Here is a 13,365-nt window from a genome sequence, read left to right as displayed (position 1 = left end):
AAAGGAAAAAAAATTAGAATGGCTGTACAGCACCACGAGAGAGAGAGAAACACACTGATTAATTCCTCCCAGAGAGAGAGAGTGGAAAAAAAGAGAAGAGGAGAGAGAGGAAGGAGAAAGAGAGAGAAGGAAGAGATATGAGGAGAGGGAGACGGAGACGCCGAATGAAGAGAAGAAGAGAGAGAGAATGAGAGAAGAGAGAGAGGGTGGAACAAATGAGAGGCAGCAAAGAACAAAGGAAAAACAGAGAACTTGGATAAGAGCCAGACAGACAAAGACAAGAGAATATTACTGCCGACAAAGCAAAGATGTCGACACAGTCCAGTGAGAAGATAGACACACACACATTGCACACAGATACTGTAGGATGCTTATATATTTAAGCAATAAGGGCCCGGGGGTGTGTATACCACTGCTAAGGGGTTTTTTCTTATGCACGGCGCAAGACATAAGAAAAAACCAGAGGTGCCTTATTGTATTATAAACGAGTAATTAGACACCCTGGAAGCGTCTCTATACCATGGCTGTCACCAATTAAGCATTCAGGCTCAAACCACCCAGTTCCTTAATATATAATATTAGATTCACAGCAGCAGGAGCAGGGTTGGCGTGGTAAGTTAGTAGCCACTAAGGCTATTCTGCTGAACTGCGGTGGCTGCTGGAAGAATCAGCAGTTGTGCTTTGTGGGCCACCTTCAAGCAGGCCCTGTACACGGCTATCATCATGTCTGTGTGTGCCTGACACCCAACGATAGAGTCAGAACTCTGAGACGGTATCTGAACTCTAACTCAGAACTCTGAGGCGACTAACTGATAGAACATACAGGGTGAACATCAACACTAGAAAAACAGTCTCAGAAGAGAGAAGAGAGAGAGAAGAAAAGAGAGAGAGAGAGACAGAGATAGAGAGAGAGACAAGGAGACAGAGAAATTAGAGAGACAGAGGGAGACAGAGAAGAGATAGAGAGAGAATGAGAGCGACAGAGGACAGACAAACAGAGGAGACAGAGCAGCAGAGACAGAGAGGGAGGGAGAGAGAGGGAGAGAGGACAAGAGATTGAAGAGAGAGAGATTGAGAGAGAGGGGGGAGATAAGAATATGTTGAAGAAAGACGAGAGAGTGAGAGAGAGAGGGGGAAGAGAAAAGATATTTGAGAGAGAGTGAGAGAGAAAGAGAGAGTGAGAAAGAGATAACGAACGAGAGAGAGTGAGTGAGTGAGTGTGTGTGAGAGAGAGAGTGATGTGCCATCTCTAGTGATGTGCCATGTCAGCAATAGGTCAGAAGAAGATTTAGTTTAGTTTCATAAAGCACTGAGTCAGCCATCCTTCCCTCTTCCCCCCTTCTCATAGTAAAGGACTCCCTCTCTAAGTAGGCTATCAATAGAGGTAAGGGTCTAGCACCACTCACTTTTCTCTTTGAGGACAGGCTGATGCCAAACCTTTTATCGGCATCGCTTAGGATGAAGAACTGGTAAGACATTTTGTATCATATCTTTTATGAACTGAAACTACCGGGAATCATCTGCTGACATCCATCCCGACTTCACTGCTTTAAGCGCGCCCTAGTGGACAGTCCGTGCCCTGCATGTGGACTTTCAACAGACATTAACCTCTTCGTCTTTCAAACTGCTGCGATATATTAGGCTACCAAGCCATCTCTCAGTGTCTAAGAAGATCATTACAACCACAGCTAAACTTMAAGAGTTTAGTCTACGTGCTACAGTTTCCCCCCGGGTGCGCATGCACGCACGGTAATCTGCCAGGTGCTGTGGATCCTTAGCTGTTCCTCTGATTGGTTTAGGATCCCGTTTAAACCCCATTCAAACTCCCGCTCTGCTCCCTCCTCTTTGTCACCGCGCCACACGCTGGAGAGATGTGCAGAACAGCCGTCGGTGCCAGTCCTTCACGCAACTGGATTTTTGTTCACCGGGAGCTCAGTGGAGGGCTCGTTATTAATATTAGATAGGGTTTCTTTTTCATTGTCAGCGTTGCTAACAGAGTTATGAGACTAGTTCATTGCTACGGGGGCTCTCGMTTAGTTGTATGTCTTTAATGCATGCTATTAGTTTATAGAAGCCTCTACAGAGCGGATGAGAATCATCATGAATTGGCGGGTATCTCTGCTTGTCCTTTCMGCGATGTGTGCGCTTTGTCTCGGCACCATCCCCGGTAAGTACAGGAACTGGAACAACTGCATGTCTTGTAGGGTGAGTTCTAAACGTTTTGGGCTTGCGAGGGATAGCCTATATGGAACTGAAAAGTGCACTAGGTTAGGATGGAAATAAAGGTTCCTCTATCCAAGCCACGGGAGGAAAAGCATAACACATCTGGCCTTACATCCAAGTTACGATATGACCTTCCTCAAGATTCCAATTAGTCATATTCCATCTGACAAACTGGAAGCATTACCTGCGCGCCTGTTTCTCCAAGCAACCAGGATCAATCTCCGGAGGACGCTCGCGCCGGTCTGGTTCAGTTTCTGCTGACAGACAGAACCGGTCGACGGAAGCAGTGACAGACACGGTGTCAGGTGACAGTGTCTGTCTCCCCTTCTGTTCTCTTTCTGAAACTAACGGTCATAATATCTGGTGAATTATTGAAGGGCAATTTCCGTTTGTCAGTAACACCCCAAGGCTTTTCGTAAACGATTGGTATATATGTGTGAAGGTTATGTTGAAGATGGCAATATCTAAGTAGAGGGTTGCATTTTATTTCTAATGTAATACAGTTTTGATTCCTGGAAGGAAATGATGTTAAGGCTGACAGAATGGGAGCCAGAGGGTAAATCCACTCTAGCTGCAGGTTATTGGTCACATGCACACATACACACCCACACATTTTAAACARTTTATTTTAATCCACCAATCATATTTTACAAAAAAAGGATCCAACTGTTTCAAAGGTCCCTGTATGCATGGCCCTCAAAGGTACAGCGAGCACCTCCCTCTCCAAACAGCTAGGCTGCCCACGACAGCTGAAACAGAGCGGAACCTAGCCAATTGCTTTGCCCTAGTTTTTGTCAGGCCCTGCAATCTAGAGGCCACGGTCAAGCCTGTGGCCGAGACTGCCGAAATATCAGRGCCACCAGCTTGCACCTACACCGAGGCTGTCCAAGCGTGCAAAGCATACAGAAAGCGAGGGAGGGATAAACAGAGACCGCAAAAAACACTTCCTTCCAGCTCCACACTTCTCTCCTGGAGGAGTTTCAGAGGAGTTTGAAGTCCTTTGAGAATCACTCACAGGCTGCCGTGTAGCAGTGTCTGTGTRCCTCTAGCCTTCTGTCTGGCTCTCTGCTCCACCCCCTCCACTCCAACTCCTGTGTCATTGTTCAGCTGTTTGTTCATACTCCAATTCGTAGTACTCAACCCCTTCTCATGCAGGCCCAGTTAACACCATCTACATGCTAAACTAAAATTAGACAACTTCTGTCTGTGATGCTTAAACATTTTATATTAGAAGTAATTGTTTAATTGACAGTGAGCTTTCTCTCTCTTCTCTCAGCCCATTTAAACTCTCTCTCTTTCCCTCCCTTCCTCTCCCATCCCCAGGTGAGTATGGCTCTCTGGCTGAGATGGAGGATCTCCTGTTAAGGAACCTGTTCCAGGGGTACCAGCGCTGGGTCCGGCCCATCCAGCACGCCAACGACACGGTCACAGTACGCTTCGGACTCAAGATCTCACAGCTGGTGGACGTGGTGAGGATACCGTATGCATGCACAGGCACGAACGCACACATGCTAAACACACACACGCACACAGTGGCGAAAGACCTTGCCATGTAAACAAACAGTAAAAGACATGGGCGTTTCAAAATATCTTGTCTGAATGGCTTGAGCCATGTAGTTCTTGTAATTCTGACCCTGTCCATGTTGCTCAAACAAGTAATGCTGAAAGAAAGGAATCCTATAAACCACAGTGGAACAACTCCACTCCTGAGCTGACCAAGGTCCTGAAATAAAGCTGGTGGCCTCAGTGGAACTTCTATCTAGCTTTTTCTCTCCTTTTATGGAACTCTCAGAACACGCTCTTTTCCAACAGAGCTTTACTTTCAGGGCCTGCTTTGATAAGGTGAGGTGGTTTAGCTGTTCTGTCAAAGAACACAAGCAGAAAATAGAACAGTCCCATTCATMGTCTTCAATATGTACCTTGCCTAAACAAACAGCAGGATACATATTCCCTGTTCTCTCTCTTTCTGAGGGGAGATGCCTGTGGCATGTATGTGATTGTTTCAACTCAAAAAGCGTGGCTCTAAATACTAACTGATATCATACCAAAGAGAGAGAATGAGAATGACAATGAAAGAATATAGGAAAAGAGATGGGTGGAGGAAAGAGAGCTGAAGAACAGGAAAAGGGGGATAGGAAGAGATAGAACCTGGAAGATGGAAGTGAATCACAGGAGAAAGCGATAGATGGAGAGAGAAGTGCTCTGCCTCAGGCTGATAAGTGGTGCCAGTGTTGCTAGCCGTCTGTCCTGTATTAGGTTACAGTTCACCTCTGGACTATGTAAACAAAAATCTTCCCTGTCATGTTGTCTTGCACCAAATGATCCTAAAGGAAACTTTGGAATGGAAAGATAGAATATTCACATGAAAATCTGTCGCCAATTGGATGGAAACATATAGCTATAGAGGCCCTGAAGGCAAATACGCTAGTCCAGTGTCACTTTGATTATGGTTCACTAGCAGACCCAAACATCTAAAGAATAAGCCAACCTTGTAAGAATTGAACTTAAACTCCCCCCTCATACTCATCTGGAGGTTGGGGTTTATTTTTGTCTCAGGAACTTATTTCCATTGTGGTCCCTATGTTTTCCGTAAGTACATACAGTTGAAGTCGTAAGTTTACATACACTTAGGTTGGAGTCATTAAAACTCGTTTTTCAACAACTCCACAAATGTCTTGTTAACAAACTATAGTTTTGGTAAGTCGGTTAGGACATCTCCTTTGTGCATGACAAAAGTAATTTTTCCAACAATTGTTTACAGACTGATTATTTCACTTATAATTCACTGTATCACAATTCCAGTGGGTCAGAAGTTTACATACACTAAGTTGACTGAGCCTTTAAACAACTTGGGAAATTCCTGAAAATTACGTCATGGCTTTAGAAGCTTCTGATAGGCTAATTGACATCATTTGAGTCAATTGGAGGTGTACCTCGGGGATGTATTTTCAAGGCCTACTTCAACTCAGTGCCCTCTTTGCATGGCAATCATGGAAAAATCAAAAGAAATCAGCCAGACCTCAGAAAACAATAATTGAAAATAAAACACGTCTGTCTCCTAGAAAATGGAATGTACTTTTGGTGCGAAAATGACAAAATCAATTCCCAGAACAACAGCAAAGGACCTTGTGGAAGAATGCTGGAGAAACGGGTACAAAAGTAATTATATCACAGTAAAACGAGTCCTATATCAACATACCTGAAAGGGGCGCTCGGCAAGGAGAAGCCACTGCTCCAAAACCACCTATAAGCCAGACTACGGTTTGCAACTGCACATGCTGGGACAAAGATTGTACTTTTGGAGAAATGTCTCTGGTCTGATCGAACAAAAATAGAACTGTTTGGCCATAATGACCATCGTTATGTTTTGGAGGAAAAAGGGGGAGGCTTGCAAATGAAGAACACCATGCCAACCGTGAAGCACGGGGGTGGCAGCATGTTGTGGGTGGCTTTGCTGCAGGAGGACTGGTTGACACTTCACAAAATAGATGGCATCATGAGGTTGCGGAAATTATGTGGATATATTGAAGCAACATCTCAAGACATCAGTCAGGAAGGTAAAGCTTGGTCGCAAATGGGTCTTCCAAATGGACAATGACCCCAAACATACTTCCAAAGTTGTGGCAAAATGACTTAAGAACAACAAAGTGAAGGTATTGGTGTGGCCATCGCAAAGCCCTGACCTCAATCCTATAGAACATTTTGTTGGCAGAACTGAAAAAGCGTGTGCGAGCAAGGAGGCCTACAAACCTGACTCAGTTACACCAGCTCTGTCAGGAGGAATGGGCCAAAATTCACCCAACTTATTGTGGGAAGCTTGTGGAAGGTTACCCAAAACATTTGACCCAAGTTAAACAATTTTAAAGGCAATGCTACCAAATACTAATTGAGTGTATTGTAAACTTCTGACCCACTGGGAATGTGATGAACGAAATAAAAGCTGGTATAAATAATTCTCTACTATTATTCTGACATTTCACATACTTAAAATAAAGTGGTGATCCTAACTGACCTAAGACATGGAATTTTTACTAGGATTAAATGTCAGGAATTGTGAAACTGATTATAAATGTATTTGGCTAAGGTGTATGTGAACTTCCGACTTCAACTGTGTGTATGTATGTGTATATATATTGTTTGCAAACTGATATGTGACACATATTAATGACAAAATAACAGGCAACAACAAAAAATGCGGGGCTCAAAACAGGTGGCGCTCTGCCCCTCCTGCCCTGAACAACGGGTCGCCACTGCCCGCAATGGGGTCAGAGGCAGAGAATCCCAGTGGAGAGAGGGGAGCCGGCCAGGAAGAGACAGCAAGCAGCACTGCCTTGCTGTTCACCTTCGCACCCCTGGACCAGACTACACTCAATCATTGAACCTACTGAAGAGATGAGTCTTCAGTAAAGACTTAAAGGTCGATACTGAGTCTGCGTCTCTCACATGTATAGGCAGACCACTCCATAAAAATATATCTATAGGATAAAGCCCAACATTTTGTGGACCGTAGGGTACGTGTAGGTATGTACGACAGGACCAAATCAGAGAGAGAGAGAGGTAGGAGCAAGTCAATGTAATGCTTTGCAGGTTAGCAGTAAAACCTTAATCAGCCCTAGTCTTAACAGGAAGCCAGTGTAGAGAGGCTAGCACTGGAGTAATATGATAAACATTTTGGAATCTATTCAACATTCAAGCAGCCGTATTTAGCACTAACTGAAATTGATTTAGWGCTTTATCCGGGCAGCCGGAGAGCAAAGCATTGTAGCATTCTAATCTAGACGTGACAAAAGCATGGATGAGCTTTTCTGCATCATTTTTGGACAAAACGTTTCAGATTTTTGCAATGTTACGAAGATGGACGAAAGCTGCCTTTTGACATATTCTTGATCTGTTTGTCAAAAGCGAGGTCAGGGTCCAGAGAAACACCGAGGTCTTTCACAGTTTAATTTGAGACGACTGTACAACCATTAACATGAATTTTCAGATCAACCAGATCTCTTTGTTTCTTGGGACCTAGACCTAGCATCCGTTTTGTATGAGTTTAAAAGTAAACCATTTTTCACCGTTCACTTCCTTCATGTCTGAAACACAGGCTTCCAGGGTAAGTAATTTTGGGGCTTCACCATTTTTCATCAAAATGTACATGTGTGTGTCATTCACAAAGCAGTGAAAATTGACATTGTGTTTCCGAATGACATCAAGAGGTAGAGTATATAGTGAAACCAATAGTGGAAACTTGAACACCGAAACTTACATCCACCGAGATGAACTGATATCTTTCCGACAGATAAGATCTAAACCACGCAATAATTTGTCCGTGTCAACCAATTAGGGTTTCCAATCTCTCCAAAGAATGGTGATCGATGGTGTCAAAAACGGCCCTAAGGTCTAGGAGCACGAGGACAGATGCATTAAAAGGTCATTTACCCTCTTCATGAGTACAGTTTCAGTTTTATGATGGGGTCTCAAACCAGAATGAAGCGGTTCGTGTACATTATTTGTCTTCAGGAAGGCAGTGAGTTGCTGRGCAACAGCTTTTTCAAAATGGAATGGGTGATTTGATATAGGCTAATAGTTAAAAAAAAAAAAAAACGTACAAACTGATATGTGACATGTATTAATGCCAAAATAACAGGCAACGACAAAAAGATTTGCAAAAAAACAGGTGGGGCTCTGCCCTGCCCTGCCCCTCCTGCCCTGAACGACAGGTCGCCACTGCCCGTAAGCTGCGCAACAGCTTTTTCCCCCAAACATCTCTGAAGTGGGTGATTCATTGTAGGCCAATAGTTTTTATTTATTTTTCCCAGGTCAAGGTTTGTCTTTTTCAAGAGAGGCTTTAATGCTGRCACTTTTAGTGAGTTTGGTACACATCTGGAGTGTAGGGAGCCATTTATTATGTTCAACATAGGAGGGCCAAGCACAGGAAGTAGCTCTTTCAGTAGTTTAGTTGGAATAGGGTCCATTATGCAGCTGACTATTTTTGTGAATGTATCAAGATCGATAGGATTAAAAAACTTGTGTCTCATTGATCCTAGGTCCTGGCAGTTCTGTGCAGATTCAGAACAACTGAGTTGTGGAGAAATACTCAGATTCAAAGAGGAGTCTGTAATTTTGCTTTCTAATGATCATAATCTTTTCATCTAAGAATTTCATGAATTTATCACTGCTGAAGTAAAAGCCATCCTCTCTTGGGGAATGCTGCTTTTTAGTTAGCTTTGGGACAGTGTCAAAAATAAATGTTGGATTGTTCTTATTCTCCTCATTAGGTTGGAAAAATAGGCTGATCGAGCAGCAGTGAGGGCTCTTCGATATTGCACGGTACTGTCGTTCCAAGTTAGTCAAGACTTCCAGTTTGGTGGAGAGGTTATGGACATAGTCAGTGTCCAGATTTCAGTTCCCATCTGAACAGTAGGCTACAGTTCCCTTGACGTGCCATAGGCCTACAGTATGTGAAGTCCCCATCTTGTGACTGRGGAATTGTGTATWMCGCCTCACAATCGTCACACAACATAAACACTGCTATCCTCCTCTTTTACCACTTCACCAGATCTTTCTAAAACATGACTTTTCAGGCCCTTTATTTTCAACTCTCCATTACGCAGATTCTTTTCTTCATGATTTCAACTCTGACAGTCTTTTTTGCCTCTGTGGATTGATGTTAACTTTTTATGCCCGTTCCCAAAAGCATTTGGCGTGTTGGCTATTTGGCGCCTGTACGGTTTGGCCCTAAAGCTTAGGCTTATGCACTAATACCAGACAGACTAAAATAATAAAGGCAAAACCTTCATGTAGCCTATAGATATAAATTGCACAAGAGTGATACATTTATAAATGGTTTAAGGCATAATCATGACATAATGTAAAAAGGAAATGGAACAGACAGCAAAATTTGATTCCATTTAAATGCCATACGATACACATTTCTAACCTGGATGTCTCCTCTCCTCTGCTCCACTCTACATGACCTCTCTTTCTCTCTCGCTCTCTCACATACACACAGGATGAGAAGAACCAGCTGATGACCACTAATGTGTGGCTGTGGCAGGTGAGGAGGAGAAGGGGGGTAACTGTAGCTTGTAAAAGAGGCATAGAAACTGTGTGGTCTACAGAAGAGGATAGATGGGTAACAATCTGTGTTTTTCCCTCAACAGGAGTGGATAGATTATAAACTGCGATGGAACCCTGAGGACTATGGTGGGATCACATCGATCAGAGTTCCATCTGAGACTATCTGGCTGCCCGACATTGTGCTCTATGAGAAGTAAGCTCAATGATAATGTCACATGTCATGAAGGGTTCCATTTAGCATAATGTCTTCAGACAATACAGTGTAGCCTCCACCTATTTTTCACACTAATAGCCCACATTGATACTCTATATCCTTTTTGTTTGTTTGATGTATTCCTAAAATATATGTTTTAGACACACCCTAGAAAGCCAGTATGAGGGTTAACTCTCGGGCTACAATGAAAGGCGGCCAGTGTGTAGGGGAGTTCAAAAAACACTCGTACTCAAAACCATGACGAATAATAACCCAAYGAGGCCGAGATGCAAAAATCATAGAAATAAATGAATCCATGCTCAACAGAATACAAAAAGTGGAAGTGCAAGGTGCTAGTAAAATACGTTTCGGACTTATACACACTCTAACCATAATATTAAACCTAACCCTAATCTTACCCCCTGCCCTCCTCTCCTCTCCCAGTGCTGACGGGCGGTTRGAGGGCTCCCTTATGACCAAAGCCATCGTTAAGTCCAACGGTAGAATCACGTGGACCCCTCCGGCCAGCTACAAGTCAGCCTGCACTATGGACGTCACCTTCTTCCCCTTCGACAGACAAAACTGCTCCATGAAGTTTGGCTCCTGGACCTACGATGGTAACATGGTGGACATGATCCTGTTAGATGACTATGTAGACAGGAAGGACTTCTTCGACAACGGCGAGTGGGAGATCCTGAACGCCACGGGGGCCAGAGGAAACCGGCGGGACGGGATGTATTCCTTCCCCTTTATAACGTACTCGTTCATTCTGAAACGTCTCCCGCTGTTCTATACACTCTTTCTTATTATTCCGTGTCTCGGTCTGTCGTTCCTGACCGTGCTGGTGTTCTATCTTCCGTCGGATGAAGGGGAGAAGCTCTCTCTCTCCACCTCCGTCCTTGTGTCTCTCACTGTGTTCCTCCTGGTCATAGAAGAGATCATCCCATCTTCGTCCAAGGTCATCCCTCTCATCGGGGAGTACCTCCTCTTCATCATGATCTTCGTCACCCTCTCCATCATCGTCACGGTGTTTGTCATCAACGTGCACCACCGGTCCTCAGCCACCTACCACCCCATGTCACCCTGGGTTCGTTCCCTCTTCCTTCAGAGGCTACCTCGGATGCTGTGCATGCGGGGCCACACTGACCAGTACCACTACCCAGAGCTGGCGCCGGAGAGCCCTGAGCTGAATCCCCAGTCTGGGGGTCAGAGGAGCAGCGGGGCCCATGGACAGAGTCCTCTGGAGGGGAAGGAAGATGAGAGTCAAGCCTGGGTCACCATGCTGGAGAGAGCTACGTACTCCGTGCGTTACATCAGCTGCCATATACGCAAGGAACACTTTATCAGAGAGGTGGGTCACCATGCTATATGTTTCAATCAACATGATATGTAGTGTAATGCCATGTGTATAATGTTATACTAAGATGCTGAGTTTGTTCCCATTTTCCTGTTCTTCCTGTTCTCCCCATTTTCAGGTGGTCCTGGACTGGAAGTTTGTGGCTCAGGTTCTGGACAGGATCTTCCTGTGGGCCTTCCTCACTGTGTCTGTCCTGGGGACCATCCTAATCTTCACCCCTGCCCTGCAGATATTCCTTAGTACCCCTCCCCAGTCGGGACCCAGCAACCCCCATTAAGTCATCACCCCCTCAGTCCAGACCTAGCATCCCCCTCTAACTCAGCACCCAGTCCAGGCCCTCTACCCCTTCTGAATTCCACAAACTGAGGCCTGGACACCCTGCCAACAATTCAACCCTGACCCCCGGTCTGGATCTATAGCCCCCTCTATCTCCAGTTTCTCCTGAGCTTTTCAGCCAACTGGCTATAGTCAGCACAGCCAACCCCCTACTGTTGAGCTATGCCCTGCCTTCCCGTGCCACACCTTGAGTCAGAATTAGCACATCACCATGCTAGAGCAGTTCTGCTATAGATCCTTTACCCGTGTTTACATATTACATTGTCTTTATGACAGAGTTGACTCAATGTACAGAAGATGAATGACAAAGATAATTAGAAAGGTGTTCAAAATTTGTATCAAAGCCAGATAGTATGCACAGTGATGTAGCATTCTAAAGCACAAACATTGACTGAAATAATTTGAATTTGTGTAAAATGTACAATATGTTCTCTGTAGTTACTGTAGGTACCAACAGCATACTTAGTTCTTCTCATTATACTCCTCAAAACCGTTATCGTCAGACCCAACTATTGTGATCTTAGTTAGTGTAACTTAGTTTGTCTGTGACTGGAATGGTAGCGGCATCCAGGCCGCTCTGATTGGACGATCAGTGTTTTATTTGTGGTGATTCGGGGCGGCAGGTAGACTAGTGGTTAGAGCGAATCCCCGAGCTGGCAGTTAACCCACTGTTCCTAGGCCGTCATTAAAATAGGAATTTGTTCATAACTGACTTGCCTAATTAAATACAAATAAATTATGGAGGGTCCTCAGTAGCTAGGAATTGTTTGAGTTCTGTTTTTTTTTCTGGGTGTTGTGACCTTTGACTTCTATTTCACACTTGTTTGGGCACTCCATCAACTAGTTAATTTAAATAAATTATTATTCAGGTACAATGACTATAGTCCTCCAAAAATTCCCCCGTCGATGTCCAGCCACGTTTGTGATTACTGTTAAGGAGTATGATGGGTAACACAGTGAATCAGACTCTACAAACCATCGTTTTGATGATCTGATGTACATCAAATCATAATTTWAAAAAATTGAAGTTTGTATTTTGTCATGTAGTTTTGAATGTCTATATCTKTTCATTTGGATTCGCTTGGAACTCTGTTTGGAACGCAGATTGATGCTGCTGTTACATAGTTAAATTGCGCAAGATAGTTGTGTGTGTAGTATTATTTTATTCCACTAGGTGGCAACCTTGGTAAGACTTGTCAGCTGTCTCTCTCCTACACGTCAGCAGTCTGTAGGCCTATTGGAGGTGATTATTTAGTCTATCAACCCTTTGGTCCTGATTCTTCACTATATGTAGATTTACATGTTATCTCTCACACACTGACACACATACACACTCTTGCATGTGTTCTCATGCACACAAACACACGTCGCCACACATGCAGACACGCACATGCACAGCCACCATATCGAAAAGTAGACACCTTGCCAGAGTGCATGCAAGACAAACACAATGACATAAAGGGGAAAAAATGAATTATGTAGGATGCTTTTTTTTAGGTACTGTATATGTCTTTGAGAAGCTGTACTGTACTCTCCTCAATTCAGCTAGTAAAGTGCATGGAACCGTTTCCTCCCAGGTCTAATGCTATACTGACATTGTATACAATATGACATTGAGCTCTTTGTTCTTCCCCTCCTTTCTTCCTCTCCTTCCTGTGTAACTCTTGACCTTTTCACTCTGACTCCTAAGTGTTTGCGAGAGGTCCAACCTTTCCCAGACACCTCATAACTCTGTTACCAATATGAAGATCTATGGTCTTCTTGGCCTGTTTATATCAGGGCAGTCATTGTGGATCAACATGGGCTTGTTTCAGAACGACTTGTGGGTGTATTTCATCAGTGTCTTCACTGGGGTAGCTCAAGCGTCTCAGTGTGAATGCTGATTTTGGATCAGTTTTGCCTTTTAGCTCACAAAGAATAAGACTACATGGACATGGGGGGTCTGACCCTAGATCAGCACTCCTACTGTGAGATGCGTGTTACATACCTGTGGACATGTGCTCTATCTGGGAACTGTCCCTGTGGAACCCGTAGTCCCAAACATCAAAGTCACAGAGCCTCAGACACAAACACCAAAACTCACCTGACCCAATTCCATCACATCTTTAGGTTATGAGGGATGTGTCCAGGCCCTGCTAAAGCCAGGGCAGTCTTAATGTGTTATGAGGGATGTTTCCAGGCCCTGCTA

General features: G+C 44.1%; 1 protein-coding gene across 1 annotated transcript; it reads left to right on the top strand.

Moving 5' to 3' along the window:
* The first annotated feature begins 1,884 nt into the window (after positions 1 to 1,884).
* Positions 1,885 to 12,164, top strand: chrnb3a (cholinergic receptor nicotinic beta 3 subunit a). The gene is made up of 6 exons (XM_023990000.2): positions 1,885 to 2,167; positions 3,547 to 3,692; positions 9,224 to 9,268; positions 9,375 to 9,484; positions 9,929 to 10,835; positions 10,960 to 12,164. The coding sequence occupies exons 1-6, from the start codon at positions 2,089 to 2,091 to the stop codon at positions 11,116 to 11,118; spliced, it is 1,446 nt and encodes a 481-aa protein (XP_023845768.1). The 5' UTR covers positions 1,885 to 2,088; the 3' UTR covers positions 11,119 to 12,164.
* Positions 12,165 to 13,365: the final 1,201 nt, after the last annotated feature.

This window comes from Salvelinus sp. IW2-2015, linkage group LG6.2 (assembly GCF_002910315.2).
Source record: "Salvelinus sp. IW2-2015 linkage group LG6.2, ASM291031v2, whole genome shotgun sequence".
NCBI classification, from domain to species: Eukaryota; Metazoa; Chordata; class Actinopteri; order Salmoniformes; family Salmonidae; genus Salvelinus; species Salvelinus sp. IW2-2015.
Note: the sequence above shows the minus strand (reverse complement) of the source record. Positions and strands in the feature narration are given on the sequence as shown.